The sequence below is a fragment of the Podarcis pityusensis genome (genome assembly GCF_964106645.2).
Source record: "Podarcis pityusensis genome assembly, chromosome: 12".
NCBI lineage: Eukaryota > Metazoa > Chordata > Lepidosauria > Squamata > Lacertidae > Podarcis > Podarcis pityusensis.
In genome coordinates this window covers 6,808,530-6,831,121 of record NC_138037.1, presented here as the reverse complement: position 1 = coordinate 6,831,121, position 22,592 = coordinate 6,808,530, and the positions used below count along the sequence as shown (strand labels likewise).

Here is a 22,592-nt window from a genome sequence, read left to right as displayed (position 1 = left end):
GGATGCTCAGATGAGCTTCTTGGGAAACAGAATTTCTGATCAGTGCACATTAGCCTGCAGCAGTTTTAATGGGTTTGGTGTTTGCTTTGCAAATAAGGAAACTATATAGTGAACCCAATGGCAATGAAAGTCTGTTATTTGCAATCTCATATTGAGCCCCTTTTGCATATAATATTCTCTGATGGCTCCCCATTTGTGGAATGCTCTCCCCCTAGAACGCTCACCTGGCAACTTCATTAGATATATTTAGGCGCTAGGAGAAAACGTTTCTCTTTAACCTAGCCATTGGCCGATTAACTTTCTATGTCCTTTTAAATGTGTTTGTGGGAGGAAGGCTATTGTTTTGTTTTTGTCTTGCTTTTATTACATATTTTGTGTTCTCATTTTATATTTTTATGTTGTGAACCACCCTGTGATCTCTGGATGAAGAGCGGTATACAAATATAAAATAATAATAATGTGTTTTTAGGTGTGCAGCTAACATTTTTTAACATGTACTGCTAAAGTTGTATTGCGTAAATATGACAAATGGGCAGTTGAAAACACATACCGTAGATTCCGGCGTATTAGGCAACTGGGAGTATAAGACGACCCCCCCCAATTGGCAACTGCCAATTTGGGGGTTCATCTTATACGCTTCGGCAGCTTCGCTGGGCAGCGGCAGTGGGCAGCGGGCTCCACGCCGGGAGAAAGCTGCCTGGCGAAGCTGCCCAGCGATGCTAAGCCGGCTTCGCTGGGCGGCTTCCTCTTGGTGCGGAGTGGAGCGGAGTCCGCCGCCCAATGCAGCCATACCTGGCGTATAAGACGACCCCCAACTTTTTAACCTCTTTTTTGGGGTTAAAAAGTCGTCTTATATGCCAGAATCTACGGTATGTTAGAGAGAAAAACAGATCTCCTGAACTGCAGGTTCTGCAATTCTCTAGAAACTGAATAAGGAACAAAAACATGTTGAAGCACAGTCCAGTGTCTGGGCTGGAGCCTACTCATGTGGGAGAGATAGCCATGGTAAAGGCTTGTAATATTGCAGGGTGCTCCCTGACCTCGGCTGACCAGCACTCTGAGCTTTACAATGGAATGCATGACCTCATATGGAGTTATGTTCCCCCCCCCTCTGGGCAGTGTAACCCTATATCGTTTGTGGGTGGGTTAAAGCCTTGACCGGATGTAGGTAACGTGAGACATTGGAATGCAGCCATGCGGCTGGAGAGGAACAAAGAGTAATAAACGGACTGGAGGAAGGGGAAGAAGCATGAATTGAGCTGCCCTCCGTCCATGGAAATATTGCTGGCCTCAGTGTCTTTATTTTATGCTAAAAAGCACCATTTGTAACGGCGGGCTCCGACAAGTGGTGCCCCGTGTGAGGCCAACTTAAAAGAAGAGGCAACTTAAAGAAAAGAGGCAAAAATTAAAGCAAACAGTCTGAGGCAGACTAAGAGGATTTTTAAAGAAACCGTGAGAGGTTTTTCTATCCAAGCAGTGGATATCATCGGATCACCACGCCCGGCAAGGGTTGCACAGCGCTGACGCATCTTAGGATCCCTGGTGAATCCGATCCCTTCTCTTCTATTATATTGATTTTTGAAAAATGGGCAGCTCTTTGACTACTCCCCAACAGAACTTTTTAAAAGACTTAAAATTTCTCCTCTCCTCCAACAAATTGGAAGTTCCGGAGGGTGATTTGATACAGCTTATTCTGGCCATTGATGAACATTCTCCCTGGGACTTGGGTGTAATTGCAAATGGAACATGCGAATTAAAACATTGGGACAAGATTGGTGAACATTTTCATGAGCTCCCCAACATAAGTACTCGGATTTTAAATGCATGGTGCAAGGTTCGATATGCTATGGCTTATCACCAAAAAATATCTCCCTGGCTGCATTGCCAACACAACCTCCAGCTTCTTTAATCCAGCCTGCTGTGTTAGAGTCTGCTGTGTTAGAGTTTGTTCCAATACTTGCCCTGCCAGCACCTCCAGACCCCAAGCCTCCGGACTACAGTTCCTCACCAGAGGACCCAATCCTGCAAAAATACCGTGGTCTGGCTGGCTATAATCCTAAACTTTCAGAGGCAGACCCAGCTACCTCTTTTCAACGTGCAGTTCTTGCCTGTTCCTTAATTCAGGATACTGTGGCATTCCCTGTTATTGTGCCCCCTGCTGGTGCTCCAGCAGGAACTCAAGCCTCATTTACACAGGCTCTTTTGGAAGCCACATTAGCCCAGCCTTTGGTTCCAGATGACATCAAGCTTTTGGCACGTACAGTTTTACCCCCATCAGCTGGTGTTTTGTTTGACCACGAATGGGAAACTGCCTGCCGTGCTCCAGCTTTGTTACAAGAAATCAGGGGAAATAATCCAAATATTACCCTTGCAGATGTCATGGATGCCATGATGGGGTGTGAGCCTTTCGCTCAGGCTTCAGCACAAGCCACACTGCTGCAGATCTTATTGAGGGATACTGCTCTTGCTGCTAAACAAGCAATGAGAAAAATCCCAGAACCCACCAGTATTCAGTCAAGGTGGAGTTCAATCAGGCAAGAGGCAAGAGAATCATATTCTTCCTTTATGGACAGGCTGATTACAGCAGTGAGTAGCCAAATTGAAAATCCTGAAGCCAAACAAATAATTATCAAACAATTGGCCTTTGGAAATGCCAATGAGGATTGTAAGGTTGCGTTACAACCGATAATACACAATCCTGCCACAGACACAGCAGCCATGCTTCGCATTTGTCAGTCTGTAGGTACAGTAGCTCATCTGCTGGTGGCAGCGCAAAATAAAAACCAGCCTGTAGCCACCGATACAACGTTTCCAGCGTGGCAAACCAGGATCACCGATACCTCAGTGTGGGTAGAACGGTGGCCTCCACCAAAAGGAAAATCTGCAGCAATGGCACCATCTTGTTTCTGAACAGCTTATTTCTGAACAATTGACTTTCGGCCACATTGAACCATCTTCATCCCACTGGCTCCAGCAGACAAGGAACAGTTTGCCTTTATATTGCCAGTATATCACAATTCGCAGCCCACCCAGCGATGTCAGTGGATGCTCGAGGCATGCGGAACTCCCCTACACTTTGTCAACATTTTGTGAGTGAAGCATTGAAACCTTTCCGCATGCGCCACCTAGAGGTGCTGCACACAAGCTGCATCTGGCAGTATTTGCTACACCATTGTTGCCAACAGGAATTTTATATGCTCAGACGGAACAAGAAGAAGACTATCTGCATTATAGAATGGTTACATCTACCGCACACCCCACCAAAAAACATTTATTCCGTAATTGAATCCACATCAGACATTGTTATCAAAGGACGTTCACGAGCAAAGCTTTAAGCGGTTATGATGTTACCTCAATTTATTTACTTTTCTCACAGACTGAACAGCAGCATTTATTGATAACAAATGCTGCCGTGCAAATTGCTTTAGATGATTTTATAGGTGTCATCATTTTTAACCCTCCAAAGGATGACCGTTTGACATTTCTGACACAGGTCACCTATGTTTGGCTACCCCCTTATCTCTCACACCTCTCCCCTCTGCATTGACCCCTTTTCACGGATGGAACAAGAAGTAGGGGAGTAGTGACGTGGGAGGAGGGAGGAAAATGGAAATGGTTATTTACCCCTTCACAGTCTTCTGCCCAGCGAGCAGAGCTAGCGGCTGTGATTCTTGCCTTTCAATCCTTTTCTACTCAACCTTTCAATCTTATTGTGGATACTCAGTATGTATATCGCCTTTTTGCTATTTTACCAATATCTTATATAACTCCTTCCTTGGATTCTGACTTGTTTTCCTTGTTTCTTTCCCTGCAAGCTTACTTCAGCACAGAGAGTTCCTTTATTATGTTGCACATCTTCGCTCCCACACATCGCACCCAGGGTATTTAGCAGAGGCAATGCAAGAGCAGATGCAGCACTGAAGAACATTTCTGCCTTTTCTCTCTTTTCTGATCTTATACTAGGTCATAACACCTTTCACCTTCCTGCGAAAGCATTGGCAAAGCATTTTTCTATTCCCTTGGCCCAAGCAGGGGATATAGTTTCCCAATGTGCTTCTCAGCTGGCCATTCCTTTTGATGCTGTCAATCCTAGGGGCACGTCTGCATTGGCGTGTTGGCAGATGGATGTCACACACACACCTGTGTTGGCTCCACTCTCCAAGGTTCACCTCATGGTGGACACCCACTCTGGATTCATATGGGCTACGCCCATGAGGAGGGAAACAGCTCGGCATGTCATTCAGCACACTATCCGCTGTTTCTCAGTCATGGGTAAACCTGCGCGTATCAAAACTGATAATGCTCCAGCTTATATTTCTAAAACATTTTCGGAATTTTGTATGTTGTGGAATGTGAAATTAACTCATGGCATACCCTTTAACTCCGCAGGTGGAAAGAGCACACCTGACGTTCAAAACACTATTGCTTAAACAGCTTGGCGGCCGAAGCATACCAACAGCGGATATCCCTTCAGCTGTTCACCAAGTTCTTTTTGTACTTAACCATCCCTTTATATCCATATCTTAGGACCCATAACCCCGCTGACTTGCATTTTAGGAAGGAGGAGGCACTCCCCCGCCTCTTGGTGGTGTGCCGACGCTTGCCTGATCCTGCGTGGCATGGACCTGTCCCGCTGATCATGTGGGGACGTGGCAGTGGACGTCGAGGACAAGCCTTTGTGGGTTCCAGCTCTATGCGTGCGGCCATGGCGAGTCTTTAACCGCGGATGCGCCTTCCTAACCATTTGCCTTGCCATCCTTTGCTGCACCATTATACAAGGAAGAGAAGCAGACGACCCAGTCCAGTTGCAGCCACCATATTTCACCTCATCGGCTGGCAAGCAGTTGTCAGCTTCCTACTCTGGCTGGCAGCATCTACGGCTCAGCCACTCTCGAACTATAAGAACAGCATTGTTGAATAAGACTTTTAGGGTAGAAAATTATCATAAGATATGGAGGAATAATATTTTTGTACAAGATATGATTATGTTTACCAGTTTATTGCATGCTTCTAAATGTTGGTTATGTATGCACATGCTGCCCTTTGCCAGTCATTCAGGCATAATGCTTCATGATGTGCCTGTCAATGGATCTTTTCAATTTACAAATATTATATCCCCTAAGCAATCTTTTTGGCCCCCAGTACACTTGACCCTCCATGAGCCTGCACCCATTTATTTTCAAATTAAGGAGGGGAAAGAATCATGGGGCATATATCCAAACTGTCAATATACATTGAATTTCACTTTTAATAGCTCTTGTTCTCTTACAGGAACATACAGTGACCAATTTCAGTGCTATAGAAGTGACACCAGTGCATGGCTAATAAACTAGAAAGGAAGCTACCATGCAGCTTGGAATCAGAATTCTTATATTCTTGGCTTCCGGATGGAAGTTGGCTTCGACATTTATTGATTTTAGTGATCATTATAGTAGTTATTTGCGTTATTTTGTGTTGCTGTATACAATGTATTCTTTCTATAATCTCTATATGTACTGCATGGTTCTCCAGTCCGCGGCCCGCTTCCGGTCTCACATGAGCCGCTTATCGCTCTCGATATAACCGTATTGGTACTGATTAATTAAATAAAGAAAGAGGGCATGTGGGAGAGATAGCCATGGTAAAGGCTTGTAATATTGCAGGGTGCTCCCTGACCTCGGCTGACCAGCACTCTGAGCTTTACAATGGAATGCATGACCTCATATGGAGTTATGTTCCCCCCCCCTGGGCAGTGTAACCCTATATCGTTTGTGGGTGGGTTAAAGCCTTGACCGGATGTAGGTAACGTGAGACATTGGAATGCAGCCATGCGGCTGGAGAGGAACAAAGAGTAATAAACGGACTGGAGGAAGGGGAAGAAGCATGAATTGAGCTGCCCTCCGTCCATGGAAATATTGCTGGCCTCAGTGTCTTTATTTTATGCTAAAAAGCACCATTTGTAACGGCGGGCTCCGACATACTAACCTGCCATTTGCTTCGGGACACAAAAAATTTGAGCTGCTTTGTATCTATGAAGTGAGCTTCTTCTAGTGGGAGGTTATGCTGTAAAGGGGAGGGAAGGAATAAATTAACATAAATATAAACATTAAAATGTCAATTTAAAAAGAACCTGGCATCATGTGTTTCAGAAAAGTGACTTTCATTTGCCAGAAAACACTAGCACTGATGGTTAAGGGTGCATCTATTGAATGGGGAACTTATGAGGGCTTACCATAAACCATGTGTGGGAGAGACACTCCATAGCACTAGGCCTTGCCCTGGGAAGAGAGAAAAACAGGTTTTAGCTTGTGTGTCATGGTATGGTCCTGTCTACCAACAATATTTTCCAATATGCTAAACAGCCAAGAATCCTGGTTTGCTTAGATGAATTGTTCTAGTGTGGCAGCTGGTGAGCCTAACTGTGCTACTCTGCGGCTACTTGTTGTGTCTGAATGGCTATGATTCTAAGAGCTGGAGAACTGACACACACACACACCCTTGAATTATATCACTGGGGGGGGGCCGCTAGGGGCGCCTTGGAAGATGGCCAACAATACCATCTCTCCAGCTCACACAAGGTAATTAAGGGGCTGATATGGGAGTAAATCAGCCTCCCAAAATTCTTCCCAGTAGAAGGGAAGATGCAGCCTCGTCCGTGGTTGCCCATAAATCACCCCCGAGTTCGAAAGAAGGAGGGGGTGAGGGCACTGGATGGAAAGCCCTCGAGGGAGCTCGGATCTCCCTGACGCCGTCTCTGAGAGTGAATCTAGTTGCATTACCTAAGATAAAAAAACTGGATATAAAAGTTATTGCACATGCTTCAAGTGAAGAAAAGGGTATGTTAGCTGCTAATTAAGCCTGCCACTGAGAAGTTAAGAGTGATGGAATGGACTGGACAGAAGATACATCAAAGAATAACATCTATTCAACATCTATGTTGAAATGGAATGGAAAGGGGGGGGGACTTTTTCTTTTTTTTATTACGATATTACCTAACAACACCCACCCCCAGAAGAACCATCATACAACTTATAGCAAGTGAGACTGGAAAATAAACTGTGTGGAAATAAAAATATCAACTAAAGCCTTTGTTTGGGAAAGATTTGGAAAGAAAATAAAAGGCTCTCTTGTGACACAGTTTTTAATTGGGATCCACCATTATGAGACAGATTATGTTGCGAGATTAATAGTCAGAGCCATTGCTCTGTTATCATGATTGTATTCTAAGTTCGACTTGGCAAATCCTCCCCTGGAAAGACTGATTTATGGTGCAACCTGTCTGGGAAAATTAATGAGCAGACACTTAGATTTAATTTCATCAGAACTGAGAAAGGTGGTGCCTGCTGCCCGAGCAGGACTTTTGGATCAGGGTGTGAAGATTTATTGCAAACAAAAGACTTACCAGCTTTTTTAAAAAAGGGAGAGCCTTACAAAGTTCACACAGAAGCATAACAATGCTTACTTTAACTCTCCTGTGGAAGCAACTCAGAGGCTATTAAGAAGAAAAAGGACAACAACAAGAAGATCCAAAGATGGGACTGGTGAACACTAAAAGCAGCAGAAATATGAGATGACTGGACCCTTACTGAACTCAAAGCATGGGAACCCCCCCCCCCAAAAATTGTAATTTGGCAAAATATTAGGACTTTATGATATGTATTGGTATAATTTGGAATAATTAATGTGATATGATTGGATTGTTAAATGGAAAACTTAATAAAAATTATTTTTAAAAAAAGAATTATCTCACTGGGAAAATTAAAAAGAATACTCACTCTGGAGACGGTTGCAGTATCGTTCTGATAAAATCCTGTGCTTCTTTGCTCAGATGCACAAAATCAGGAATATCCCATGAAACTGTTCCATTCTGAATATTTAGGAGGGTTGCTCTGTCATTTTCCCCAGCAAATGGAGACTTGCATGTCAAGCTAATTGTTTGAAATGAAATGTAGACATTTTAAACATTGATCCCCACCTTACGGGTAATAACAATGGAGGGGAAACAGTACAGCCCTGATCCACAGATCTGTACATGTATGTATGTATCACCCTTGTATTTAATCCCCTTTGTGGTTAAAAATCAAACTTCCTTGATGAACTAGAAATGTTCTGGGACCTTCATTGACCTTAGAATTCATTTATGTTCACAGTGGCCAGATAGGACACAGGTCATTCCACATCAAATCAACGCAAAAAGCAAGGGTTTCGTCACCCACCATCTCGGATTTAGATGAAACTTGGTGTACACCCTTCCCTTATGGTTGAAAGAAACTCCATTAAATTTCCCCCCTCAATCTCAAATGGTTTTAATTTTATAGCACTTCAAATTTTCGTGAAATCTGTGTTTCTGTCCCTCTTGAGATCCTCAGCCTTGAGTACATTTTCCCCCCTCCATAACCAATGATCAGATCTCTTTGAAATTTTACACAGAGCTCAATAACATGATGAGGATTTCTGCTGGCCTAGCCGTGATCCTGCCAACCTAGCAGTTCCTGCCAACCTAGCAGTTCGAAAGCATGTCAAAGTGCAAGTAGATAAATAGGTACCACTCCGGCGGGAAGGTAAATGGCGTTTCCATGCACTGCTCTGGTTTGCCAGAAGTGGCTTAGTCATGCTGGCCACATGACCCGGAAGCTGTCTGCGGACAAACGCCGGCTCCCTCGTCCAATAAAGCAAGATGAGCGCCGCAACCCCAGAGTCGGCCACGACTGGACCTAATGGTCTGGGGTCCCTTTACCTTTACCTTTTAGCCATGATGATTCTTGCGCAATACCATTTCCTCATATGCTTGGTATTGTACAACTCCCACAGACAATAACTGGCAGAAGATACGTCTTTCCCAACGAGTGTATGGCGTTGATGGAAGAAAAAATGAAAAACTTACAGGTGATACTGTGGCTACACCTGTAGGGGGATTCTTTCTACCATAAGGGATAGGTGTACACCAAGTTTCATCAAAATCCAAGATGGTGGGTGACACGACTGTGTTGAACTGACATGGAATGACCCACATAACCACAGGTTAGGTACCAATAAACCATCCAAGTATGATGTTGCTCACATAGTATAGCACTCAATTCTGGGTCACTTATTTTCAACATAAAAGTATCCAGAATTTTTAGCTAGCTTTTCAATTCCCAACTATTTATTAAATCTGAAGATTTTTGTTCCAGCTAATCACAATGACTTAATTTTCTCCCACCTTCCAATACCAGATTATATGTTTAGTTCTGAAGTAATTAATTTTTGCATATTGCTTGTGTCCAGACACCAGTTTTATTCCAAGATACCTGACTAGGTTACTAGATGAATTTATACTAAAATTCAATTCTATATTCCTTTAATAAAGAAGATCACTTAATGGTAACAAGCTCTGACTTTGGCCAATTTATTTTATATTCTGATATAAGACCATATTTTTCTATACTATAAAGTGACAAAGATGTATCCGCATATAATGCTATTTTAATTTGAAGTGCTTACCTTAAATAGCAAATAACACCAACAGGCCTGAAAGGGGAAGAAAGGTGTGTATCAGCAAAAGATTTTAATTTGCATAAAATATGTGTCGACAATTTCATTATGTTAATGTGGTGATCATCTAAATGACCATCTGGGTTGACCCTGCAGCAATCATATTAATGGTTGACCTAACAACAACTATGTCACAATCTTAGAACTTTCTTGATAACAAATCTAATGCAAATGGTTTGGGCCAATTATTTGGGACACAATCATGAATGTAATGTAGGTCCAGAAACAGCTTGGCAAGCCCTACAGAAGCCCTTTAAGGAATTCAAATAGTATATTATTGAGATGAGGCTGGCATATTAAGAACGGTGTTGTTTGACATGGGTGGGCGGTTTCACAGCGAAATCCTTATTTTGCTTATTTTCTTATTTTGGAGGGTGGGTGGACTCCAGCCCCCTAGTCACTCTGATTGCCTCTGTCTTCAATTTTCCCACTTCTGCGCATGCTCCCTGGATGCAGAAACCAGACATGGGCACAATACTGTGGTGCCCCGCAAGACGAATGCCTCGCAAGACGAAAAACTCGCTAGACGAAAGAGTTTTCCGTTTTTTTGAGTCGTTCTGCAAGACGAATTTCCCTATGGGCTTGCTTCGCAAGACGAAACGTCTTGCGAGTTCCTGCGAGTTTGTTTCCTTTTTCTTAAAGCCGCTAAGCTGCTAAGCCGCTAATAGCCGTGCTTCGCAAGACGAAAAAACCGCAAGACGAAGAGACTCGCGGAACGGATTAATTTCGTCTTGCGAGGCGCCACTGTATTCCAAGTGTGGCTGCACCTCAGGAAACACTGCCCTGAACAGACTTTGCTTGCCTTTCCCTTCCTAACTGGCCAGGATCACCATGGTGGCCAGTACAGGAAACTTCGCCCTCCATCTAGATTAGCTTTGTTTGCCCTCAGTGACATCAACATGTGGCCCAGTCTACAAAGCCCCACGACATCATCCCAGTCCCCATCTCTGGCCGGCTAGGAGCATGTACTGACGGGGACGGAACACTTAAGCAAGGAGACTTAAATGTCACTGAAATGGCAACAGATTCAAGAAACGACTTCAACAGTCATGGAAAATGTTGGATGCTTTCTGGCATAGAATTTTTTCAGGGACTACTCTGGACTCCCTCAAGGCATTACTTTCACCTGGTTGTCATTCAGTGGAGCCCTAAGGAGTCTTTGTTAGATTTCTGTTATGCCACTATGCAGTTTTTGGAGTCACACGACTCTGTTGACATTCCAGACTATTGGAAGTCTCACGGGAGATGGATGTTGATGTTACTGGTTTCCTGTTTCTTTGTTCCAGTTGTTCACTGACTCTCACAGAGAGCAGATGCATATTCTGTTCTGTCCTGCGTAGTTAGAAATAAACATAGCGATGTAGCACATATTTCTCGTCCTTCTGCTGTTTGGATACTCTGCGTAATGGGAATGTGCCTGAAGCTTCATTAAAGGCTTAGGTCATTAATCACCGTCGGAGGAGAGCCTGATGGATTTCGAAGAACGTCCAAGGAGGAGAGCTATTTCAGCTCGGTCAAATGGGACCTCCGACAGTCTTCACAGACTGACAGCACCCTGTTCTTTCTTCTACCCCACTGTGCCAGTCCTGGTAGCCAGGAGAAGCCCAAGGGCCAACTGCAACCTGCTCTGTCATACAGAAGAATCCATGCCCTTGACCTAAGCCAGACAGCCGCTTTCCCTTTGGGATTCAAAGTTTGCCCGTCCCTTGTGCCCTACCTCCTGTGCTGTCTCTTGTCCAAGGTGCCTTATTCTAACAAACCATCCTCACCCAGCAGAAACAAAATGTAGAAGCAGAACAAGCCCCACCCCTACAATCTGCCCAATAACAGCCAGGGTCCTTAGACAACTCCACCCTCCTCTGCCCGCCACCAGCACAGCCAAGCACTGGGAGTTTCAGGCAAATCAATCAGCCTGGTTGCTACAAATCAGACATGGTACCACTTAAACTAGAACAGCCATTTAGTTGTCTCAAGTCTGCCCCATGAGGCAAGAGACAGGGCCTAATTTTTTTACATCAAAGGAGCATATACAAGTGAGGAGGGCTGCACTGTCTCTGTTCCTCTGCCTTACTCTGTGCATTCAGTCACCCTCCTGGTACCGGAGCCAGGCTAGAAGAAAAAGTTCCCGAGGTGCTTGAGTGTGAGGTGAGAGAAAGTTCAGTTCTCCTCATCCACACAAGCCACTTTGGGGAAGGGGTGATAACTAGGTGCAACTAGATAATGCAAGTGCAGCAATCTGAACATTTGACAGCGCTATAAAAATGCTAAATGGCTGCTAGTCATTCCACTACCTCCAGTTTGTTCTTCAACTGCCTTCGAGCCCTACATACATTTCCATTTAAAAGCAAGCAAACAAACAAACAGCCCAAGAGGAAAATATATTTTACCAGATGTCGGATGCTGTCGATACAGGTGACTGTGAGAGAATTTCAGGTGAGACAAACTCCGGAGACCCATATTTACTGTACTGAGGCTCAGATGGGTTTATCTTTTGAGCAAATCCAAAATCACAGATCTTAATGTCATCTCTGTCGTCATAAACCATCAAGATGTTTGCCGGCTGTTGAAGCAGAGAGAAGAGTATTTTATGCAGAGTTGTCTAGGAGATACCACCCGTAAAACAAGCAAGGATCCTCTCTCTTGTGGTATCAACCCATAGTTGAAAGAGCACCCCAAATGACTTCCTGTTCAGACCCTAGTCTTCAGCTGAGTGGGATCCCACCCTGCTTAAGATAAGCCAATGGCCCTGCCCAGCTCCAGGAATTCTGCGGTTTCAGAGGCCTCCAGGAATAAGCCCCCCAACAATGACAGAGTGGTATCTCAGTTAGCATGGGGTGAGGCTCTGTGTGTGTTTCATTGGAGTCTTAGAGGTGTGTAGTCCAGGGAATCTGAAACTCTTGGCTGAACCTCAGGAATGTAAGGGGGTGGAGAGGCCCTGAACCCCTGGGTTCTCACTCATAGGAACATGGGAATACAGTCATACCTTGGGTTACAGATGCTTCAGGTTGCGTTTTTTCAGGTTACGGACCCGCCGAAACCCGGAAGTACCGGAACGGGTTACTTCCGGGTTTTGGGGGTCACACATGCATAGAAGTGCCGAATTGCAACCTGTGCGTAGGCAGACGTGCCGCTGCGGGTTGCGAATGTGCATCCTGCACGGATCACGTTTGCAACCCAAGCATCCACTGTATGCCTTATACTGAGGCTCAGGTCATTGGTCCATCTAGCAGATAATCAACTGCATGGATTGGCAGCAGCTCTCCAGAGTTCCATTCTTCTGCAGCCCTCCCTGGAGATGCCAGGGTTTGAATCTGAGACCTTCTGCATGAAAAGCAGGTGCGCTCTCACTGAGCTACGGTCCTTCTCCTCCCTGCCTACCCTTCAGGGCCTTGGCAGAGCCCAGGGACTTTATCCTGCCTTTGCAGCTTCTGGGAAAATATCAAACCCAAATGTTATAATGTGCTTGTTTTTCAGCGGGAATCTACAGGTGAAACTCGGAAAATTAGAATATCATGGAAAAGTTCATTTATTTCAGTAATTCAACTTAAAAGGTGAAACTAACATATGAGATAGACTCATGACATGCAAAGCGAGATATGTCAAGCCTTTATTTGTTATAATTGTGATATTATAGTGCACAGCTGATGAAAACCCCAAATTAACAATCTCAGAAAATTAGAATCTTAAATGAAATCAGCAAAACAAGGACTGCAAATAGAGCAATATTGGACCTCTGAGAAGTAGAAGCATGTTTCACCTGTATACTCAGAGCAGAGAATTCCCACACAGGTCAAAAAAAACAATAACCAAACTTGGTTTCATAGAAAACTTCCCAGATTCTCCTAAGCAATTCATAAATGACGCAGCGAACCGAACATGCAGCTCTTTTTAAACGTTACCTTAATATCCAAATGAAGCACTTTGTTCTTATGGAGATATTCAATCCCTTCTAAAAGTTGTCTGAAGTAGAACTTGACCTGTAAGTGGGGGAGAGGGGAAAATAAAAGGTTATCAGTGGATTTATCTAGATGCCACAAGTATATCTCTGATTTCAGAACTGTTGTGGGATACGACAATAGTATCTTGACTAAAAACCCTACATCCTTCCCAAAAGAAACACAAAGAAGGAGCTTCACCTCTGCTTCAGTCACCACATTCTTCCTGAACAACCGGTCCAGAAGTTCTTCATTGGAGCATCTAACACACTAAGGAACACAACATCCTTTTTGTTATGGAGCAATAAAAAGCATCTGATCAATTATTCTCTGGCCCCAAACATCTCTTGAGTTTCTAGTACAAATGTACTTACTTAATTGTGTGTGTGTGTGTGTGTGTGTGTGTGTGTGTGTGAGAGAGAGAGAGAGAGAGAGAGAGAGAGAGGTCAGTGGAATTATTATGTTATTAACAGTAAGCACCCACAAATAATGTGTAGCTGATAACAGAACAATTCTAGAAATAATTAGTGGGTGGGAATTAATCATAATAATTTATTTTTTGTGCCCCACCTATCTGACTGGGTTGCCCTAGCCACGCTGAGCAGCTTCCAACAGAGTAAATGGAAACACAACAACAGAACAGAACGTGATACATTAAAGGCATACAGAACTGCTTTCAGATGTCTATGGAAGGTGTCATATAATTATTTATCTCTTTGACATCTGATGGGAGCGCATTCCACAGGGCAGGCGCCACTACCGAGAAGGCCCTCTGCCTGGTTCCCTGTAGTTTCACTTCTTGCAGTGAGGGAACCGCCAGAAGGCCCTTGGAGCTGGACCTCAGTGTCCGGGCAGAACAATGGGAGATGCTCCTTCAGGTATACAGGGCTGAAGCTGTTAAGGGCTTTAAAGGTCAACACCAACATGTTGAATTGTGCTTGGAAATGTACTGGGAGCCAAGTTGTTTATTGTTAGAGTATTACTAAGGTTGTTTTACTGTTTATGAGGCTGATGTGTTGTTTTCGTTCTTGCATAAGTTTTATGTTATATGAAATATTATATGACTCCCACCTTTTTTCTGTGGCACCATGTATGTGCAGACCACATGTGCTAACTGCAGGATTGTGAAGGGGGACGGTGCCTGGCCACAATGCCACCTACCCAATTGAGGGGTAAGCAGACTTCTCAAATAAAGACACCTCAGAGGGAGTATGAAATGTAATCTGAAGCCTCAAAATCACAACTTAGCACAGAGTTCTGTTCTATCATCTCTAGCTTGAACTGGAATAGTTGTGTTGGTTTTTTTTAAAAAAAAACAAAACCACCACAATACAGATCAATGCTGGAAGTTTGCATTATCTGCTACACATTATTTGTGAATGTTCACTGCAAATAACATAACTGCCACGGTCTCTACTTCCTGCATTTCATTTCCCTTTGACACCAACACATGTGCTTATAGTACCATACATGTGATGCAAAGGATTCTTCCATAATAAATGTGTTAGTTTTTAAGTTGCCTTGCTTAAAAATAATTAATTAATTAACAATGCTTAAAAAAACAAGTAAACAATGCCAAAGCATATTTGGCAATGACACAAATATTCTGTGCATTTTTTTGTTTTGATTCCTGGTTTGACGTTCAGGTTCATTACACTGTCTTCAGAACCTGCACCAGTGCTGAACACCAGCTCTCTTCATCATCTTACACAACCGCAAGCAGGGTTAACATACATTCCCCCTCCAGGATTCAGCAAAAAAGAAAAAGAAAAAAAAAGATACAGCTCCAAAATCAGAATCAAGGTTTTCCGTGTTTCAAACTGATCCAGCAGCTGGGTGATCCTGTCATGGGACAATGTGGCTAGAATATCCCTCTCCTGATAGGCTTGATCCCTTGTTTTGCTTCGTAGGGCGATAAATTTGGCTGCGCATGACACTCTGTTGCCTTTGTGAACCACTCTTTTAATCAATCCAAAGGAACCCCTGTGAAGATATTTTTTAAAAAACAAACAAGACAGGCTGATTCGAAATTCCAATCTCTGGCAGAAGCAACTTTCCTATTGAGTTCTTTCCCATGCCTCAGACACCCACACAAAGCCATAATTATGATCCGAGTGGAATATCAAGTGAAAAATAGTTTTTACCTTCCTATTTCTTGCTTAACCTCGTAGAAAGAATGAAGCTTTCTTCTATTGCTCTGTTTCTTTGCCTCTTGGTTTTTCTTATCTGTAGCAATTCAAACAAGAAGAACATGTAAAGTAACGGGCACGATCACGCTCTTGCATCATGTGTCAATACACTTCTCCTTTGTTGAACACATTCCACACATCATACATTCCGTCACTTTTGTGAGGGGTGGTATCCAAAGCACTGCATTTTATATGCGGGAAAGTGATTATGATGTCATCACGAAGGGGCACCTTTCTTTGGAGTTATGTCGATTGTAAAAAACAAAAACACTTAAACAATCAGATCTGTTTTAAGAATCCTACAAGCAAGAATAATCCTATGAGATAGGACAACACGATTATCTCCAAATTTCAGATGGTCACAAGACATTTTGGAGGAGGCAATTTGAGGCAGAAGAATTGAGTGCGAGCGAAGTCAAAGTCTGTTGAGACACTGCATGCCAATAATTAGTAGGTAAGAACTAATGAGAAAGGCAAATGTAAGTAGTGCAGGGACCAGTTCACACTTCTATACAGTGGTACCTCTGGTTGCGAACGGGATCCGTTCCAGAGGCCCGTTCGCAACATGAGCAGAACGCAACCTGCGTCTGCGCATGCGTGGGTTGCGATTCGCTGCTTCTGCGCATGCGTATGACATCATTCTGCACGTCTGCGCATGCGCGAGCGGCAAAACCTGGAAGTATCCCTTTCCAGTACTTCCGGGTTGCCGCGGGACACAACCTGAAAACCCTCAACCTGAAGCAAACATAACATGAGGTATGACTGTAGTTACCTTCTTGGACCACGAGTTCAGCTTTGCATAAGACTTCCCCTCCTGTGTTTTTAGCGATGCAAGTATAGACACCACCATCATCAGTTCTAGCGTTGTACAGAATCAAAGAGTATCTTGTGCCTTCACTGAGCTGATGGACTCTTTCACTGTCTGTCAACAATGAAATACCCTGGAAGGATGAGAGAAATATAGCACATGAAGGCCACTGAGGAAGGCAGATAAAACTAAACCAAGACGACCTAGGTATATAAAATCTTGTACATGATCCATCACACCCAGGACAATCTCCTGGACAACCCTATTCAAAAATGTTTTTAATTCTTTTCTATTTTTAAAGGATTAATTTCTAAAAATACACCTCCAGAAGAATCACGAATTTCAACATTTTGAGCTCCACTCTGGAAAATCCATCTGGTGAAATGGAACTTCAGAATCCACTGAGGGTTTTGGCAGAGAGGCAAACTGTTACATGGTGATTCCCAATGCACCACTGAAATGTATCTTCATGCTTTCAGTACATCTATGGAGTATCATTTTTCTGTCCATAAATGCAAAAGTGGAGACTGTATATGAACTCATCTCTAATCCCACGCCCATTTTACTACTCTGTAGATTTATTCAATCTCCTTTCCCTTTATTCACAGCTATGTCTGGGAACGTCTGCTGCCTACCTTAAACCATGCAATGGTTGGCTGTGGGTCTCCTTCAATAATAGCATGAAACTTTGCCATCTCCCCACACCGAACCTGAACATCTTCAATTGTCACCTGCATGTACGGTGGGCCTGATGAAACAAAAGTGTTAGGTTTCAGCTGTTTAAAAAACAGAATAATATTGGAAACAAGGGTGGATGAGAAACAAATCGCAGTTGTGACCAAATTTTGCACAGTTCTTGGAAGATGACTTCCAGGACATTTGTGCTCATAGGTCATAGAGATAACTCCCTAAACCTCTTCTTACACTTGCTAGCTATTGCCATTTCTCTCTTCTGGATGGCTGCAGAGGTGCCTTTAGCTGCTACAATGCCTTCTAGAGCATGGACTTTAGTGTTTCTGAAGCTTTTGAGCTCAGTTCCCCCACTTCTAAAACCATTCTTGCTCTGGTAAGAAGTCTCTGGTAAATAACCCAGCAGTATCTGTTTCACAACTGAACTTTGTATTCAGCTACAAAGCATACTGGTAGATTGTGCAACTGGAAGAGAATTGGTGTATGATCTGTTTGCCTCAAGTACTGTTGACAGTCGGGCAGCCACATTGTACTAACTGAAGCTTCTGCACCATTTTCAATGGCGGCCCCACATAAAGCGCATTGGAGTAGTCCAGTCTAAAAGTGACCAGAGCTTAGATGACTGTAGCCAAGCGATCCCTGTCCAGATAGGGTTGTAGTTGGGCCACCAGCCTAAGTTGGTGGAAGGCACGCCACAGTACCAACACTGCCTGTGCCTCAAGCTCCTTCAGAGGAGGTGTGGTCCCCATCTTCAGCCGACTGCATACCACTCAGCTGGAACCTCCCACAGATAGCATCTCAGTATTACCTGGTTTAAGTTTCAGTTTATTGGCCCCCCATCCAAACCCTTATTGCAACCAAGCACTGTTTAATCACATGCACCATGAGATCAGATAAGAAGTTCCTAAATAAGTTTTAGTTAATGAGTTTTAGTTAAGGGTGGTGCTGTGGGTTAAACCGCAGAGCCTAGGACTTGCCGATCAGAAGGTTGGAGGTTCGAATCCCCGCAACGGGGTGAGTTCCCATTGCTCGGTCCCTGCTCCTGCCCACCTAGCAGTTCAAAAGCACGTCAAAGTGCAAGTAGATAAATAGGTACCACTCCAGCGGGAAGGTAAACGGCGTTTCCGTGTGCTGCTCTGGGTCACCAGAAGCAGCTTAGTCATGGTGGACACATGACCTGGAAGCTGTATGCCGGCTCCCTCGGCCAATAAAGTGAGATGAGCGCCGCAACCCCAGAGCCAGCCACGACTGGACCTAATGGTCAGGGGTCCCTTTACCTTTAATGAGGCAAGTAGGGAATACAAATCTAACAAGGACCCTCCAATAGAAAGTATTCAAACTATGTGTCTTGAGGGATTGTGGAAGGAAGGCTCCAACTGCCTCAGGATTCCAATTCTTCTTCAAATCTTGTACAGCCCACCATTTTCCCCCACAGTGTACCAGTGTTTACATGCTCAATTTCACAAGGCATTTGTACCTCTCAAGTGTAAGAGTCAAAAGATGCAACAATCATTTTGGAGCTGGAAAGCCTGGAACTGATGCCTGGCTCACACATGAGCTCACAGGCTGGCCAGAACAGTCACAGGCAGCGATCAAAGTAATGAGAGATAATTGTGTCCAAGGTTGAAGCTGGAAGGCCATTGAGACTTGGCCAAATTGGTGGGGAAGGGGGCACTTTCCCCAAACTTTCCCCAGAGTGTCTCAAGTTTTTTGTTTTCTGAATGTAGCTTGCTTTGTTCCATACAAACAATGGAAGTTAAAGCACTCTATTGACCTAAGGACTACATGGCCAAAGTCAAAAACTCCTGAATGCTGTGTTTGGGAGGAAGAAACTTGGCATAATAACGTTTCAGATTCTGAAGACAAAATGCAATCTGAAAATTGAAGCCCCACTAAAGTTTTGACAAAACTGATTTGTCTTGACTCCAGGCAAGATCGTGCAATAGGCTGGCTTACTTGCTGCACTCTTCTCCGCTGTTTTATAGACGCAGGTTCTCTCCGTGGTTTCAATATAAACTTCCCTCTGTACATCCAAGATGACATCTGCCCCGTCGCTCTTGGGCCACTCTGCTCCAGCCATGATTTGAGGGGTTCTTAAGCATTAAAGCAGGAAGGAAAGTCACAATGGACACAAGAGTTTTTGGGACACAGTCAACAAACCGTAAGCAGGCCGCAATGTTGCTGTTTATTCCGCATACTACTGGTGAGTAGGGAAGCCCGAGGAAAGATTCTTCTCCACTTGCCCAGCACCAATGAAATGGAAGCAATCTAGTAAATTAAGGCTTGGAAATTCCATCAGTTTCTAGACTGATCTATTTCTCCACTCACAATTAAGTTTCCTGAAATCTATCTCATATTCTGCTGGCTTGCCCCTCCCTTGCTAGATTTTTTTTTGTACTAAACGTATTAACTTGCTGGATGTGCTGAAAATTTGCTAGGGAGTGAACACTGGCTGTTTTGAAGAGGTTCTAATATCCCTCACTCCCAAAAAAGACTTAGATTGCATGAATATTTGCCACTAATTTTGCTCCTTTATTTCCCCAGATGGCTGGCTCCTCTTTGAGTTGGAGATATGGATAATCCAACTGCATCAATGTGATCAGTGAGTAAATGGGGTATTATATGAGGTTCTTAGCAGCCATCAGAACATCATATGTTCTTAACAGATTTCATAATTCAGAGGTGGAGGAGGAAGAGTTTGGATTTGATATCCCGCTTTATCACTACCCGAAGGAGTCTCAAAGCGGCTAACATTCTCCTTTCCCTTCCTCCACCACAACAAACACTCTGTGAGGTGAGTGGGGCTGAGAGACTTCAGAGAAGTGTGACTAGCCCAAGGTCACCCAGCAGCTGCATGTGGAGGAGCGGGGAAGCGAACCTGGTTCACCAGATTACGAGTCTACCGCTCTTAACCACTACACCACACTGCTATATATAAGCATTCGCAAACCTCATGTAAGGGACGCGGGTGGCGCTGTGGTCTAAACCACAGAGCCTAGAGCTTGCTGATCAGAAGGTCAGCGGTTCAAATCCCCACAACGGGGTGAGCTCCCGTTGCTCGGTCCCTGCTCCTGCCAACCTAGCAGTTTGAAAGCACATCAAAGTACAAGTAGATAAATCGGTACCGCTCCGGGGGGAAGGTAAATGGCGTTTCCGTGAGCTGCTCTGGTTCGCCAGAACCGGCTTAGTCATGCCGGCCACATGACCTGGAAGCTAGTCGCCAGCTCCTTCGGCCAATAAAGAAGAAGAAGAAGAGTTCGGATTTGATATCCCACCTTTCACTCCCTTTAAGGAGTCTCAAAGCGGCTAACATTCTCTTTTCCCTTCCTCCCCCACAACAAACACTTTGTGAGGTGAGTGGGGCTGAGAGACTTCAAAGAAGTGTGACTGGCCCAAGGTCACCCAGCAGCTGCATGTGGAGGAGCGGAGACGCGAACCCGGTTCCCCAGATTACGAGACTACCGCTCTTAACCACTACACCACGCTGGCTCTCAGTGAGATGAGCGAGATGAGCGCCACAACCCCGGAGTCGTCTGCAACTGGACCTAACGGTCAGGGGTCCCTTTACCTTTACCTTTAAGCCTCATGTAGGATTGACTTCCGAAGAACTGAATCCCATCAGAATGCAGGTTGGGGACTGAACGTATAAAAGCTAATGTAACCCATTTCCTCTTCACACCAATACCCACACCAAAAAAATTACACCTCCCAATATATAGACAACTAGGATATTAGGAAGAAAACTAGACTACAGCTGTTCTCCCAGACAACCTGGTTTTCCACAGGTAGGGAATTTTAATGCTGGTGTGAATTAAACTATATGATGTACCGCCTGCATTTTGAAATAGTGATGAAGGAAAATTAGTAACACAATAATTTTTCATGTGTATAGCATCTAGATATAAAAGAGGAACTGAAATGCAGGATACGTTACCTGCATGGCTTTCAGTGGTACAGTATCTGAACTGGTCAAGGAAGTTACCTTGTAATAGGAACAGCCCGTTCTTGAATCCCATCACCTTGAAGAATTGTGTCCTTTTGAGTGGTGCTTGGCTTTTCCTCTGGAATTTTACCAATAGCTTCCTGCTGTTCGGCTAGCAGTGAAAATGTAGGTGGTTAGGTTGTGCATACAGGGATGAGACAGAGGAAAAACAATAGACCACCAGCAGCAGTACTGTCTACCCCCTCGAGCCATGGATAGATAGGCTAGAAATGCTTTAAATAAATTTATTTTAAACAAATGTTAAATCGGGTCCTCCCTTAAAGAGGGCACGTATTGTGGTGAGACCCGGAAACCGACACTCTGTGTTGTGGGTGGGTACGATTGGTCAGCCACAACACCCGATTGGTAGGTCCCTTGTAGCTGGGTACAATCTGGCCAATGGGACGCAGTCCAAACGGTTCAAGGGACCTATTTATGCCCATGCATGTGACCCACAGCTTCCTCTTTCAGCGCATGCATTCGGAACACCCGCCCACCTCTCCCTACTTTTAGGGCCTTGTGCTTGATCTTGCTATGCCGTCGTGTGTCATCTGTCATTGGGACAGGGGCACGGCAGGAATTTCCCCCACTTGGCTGATTCGCTGGTGCCATTTGGGTTTCACCTGCCACATAGCAAATCGCCACAACTTGTAAGGTTGCACATAGGCTCTGGTTCAGGTGATAGGGATGGGAGAACGCTCTTGCCATCCCTATGTGAAGGGTATTCTGGTAAAGGAATCCAGGGACTCGATGGCTTGGTCAACCCTATGAGGGGGTTGTGCCCGTGCTTGAGTCCAGGGGAACTTCTGGGTGGTGGACATAGCCTGTTCCTGGCTTTCCGCTTATCCAGGTGTTCACCCTTGGCTGACCTATGCTGGTGCCCTGGGTCAGCGCTGCCTGCAACGGTGCAGGGAGCTAGTCGAACCAGAGCCTATGCACGCAGTCACTTTCTGTAAAGTTGTGGCCTAAATTCTGCCAAAAACCAAAACCAAAATTTGAGTCAAGTGTGAATTTATTTAGGGGGGAGGTTTCTGAGTCTGAACACGCAAAAATTGGCTTCTTCCAAAAAGCAGTAGCAAAATTTATATGAAAGATACCCAGACTGCTACCTATTACATTTTACTTATTGTGCTTTCTACCTATGGTGAAACCCTGTGATTTAGAAAACAGTTCAGTTAACAGCATCTCCAGGAGGGTCCCCAAAACTGCTGGGTGTTCTCTACTCCACCTGTTGCAGAAATATCGCAGGCACCTTCTTAAGCCTGGGAAAATGTCTGTCCCAGAACCAAGAGTGTTGAGTGTGGCGCATAACCGTATGGTGCACTTACTTCCCACCGACACCTTTTCACTGTAATGATCCACCATGTTACAATTACTTACCCCAGTTATGAATTGTTCACGCGTTCCCTAAGGAAGGTGAAAAACATGCCCACCCTCAGCCAATCGGAACAGCATGGGAAATTCCTTCCTGCTCT

At 44.3% G+C, this 22,592-nt stretch overlaps 2 protein-coding genes across 23 annotated transcripts in view; one reads left to right on the top strand and one right to left on the bottom strand.

Moving 5' to 3' along the window:
- The window catches only part of LOC308459086 (7-alpha-hydroxycholest-4-en-3-one 12-alpha-hydroxylase-like), a 393,862-nt gene that overhangs the window by 86,241 nt on the left and 285,029 nt on the right, over positions 1–22,592 (top strand). The window lies entirely within an intron of this gene.
- The window catches only part of OBSCN (obscurin, cytoskeletal calmodulin and titin-interacting RhoGEF), a 264,501-nt gene that overhangs the window by 36,620 nt on the left and 205,289 nt on the right, over positions 1–22,592 (bottom strand). For all 22 annotated transcript variants that reach the window (XM_080973891.1, XM_080973911.1, XM_080973892.1 and 19 more), the window contains 13 exons: positions 21,118–21,229; positions 19,092–19,228; positions 17,081–17,193; positions 16,410–16,578; positions 15,593–15,674; positions 15,231–15,431; positions 13,650–13,710; positions 13,413–13,490; positions 11,901–12,073; positions 9,463–9,489; positions 7,755–7,907; positions 6,212–6,257; positions 5,965–6,042 (listed from right to left, as the gene is read on the bottom strand). In XM_080973891.1, the coding sequence (XP_080830017.1) occupies positions 5,965–6,042; positions 6,212–6,257; positions 7,755–7,907; positions 9,463–9,489; positions 11,901–12,073; positions 13,413–13,490; positions 13,650–13,710; positions 15,231–15,431; positions 15,593–15,674; positions 16,410–16,578; positions 17,081–17,193; positions 19,092–19,228; positions 21,118–21,229 (1,430 nt within the window). The remainder of the gene's footprint in view (positions 1–5,964; positions 6,043–6,211; positions 6,258–7,754; positions 7,908–9,462; positions 9,490–11,900; positions 12,074–13,412; positions 13,491–13,649; positions 13,711–15,230; positions 15,432–15,592; positions 15,675–16,409; positions 16,579–17,080; positions 17,194–19,091; positions 19,229–21,117; positions 21,230–22,592) is intronic.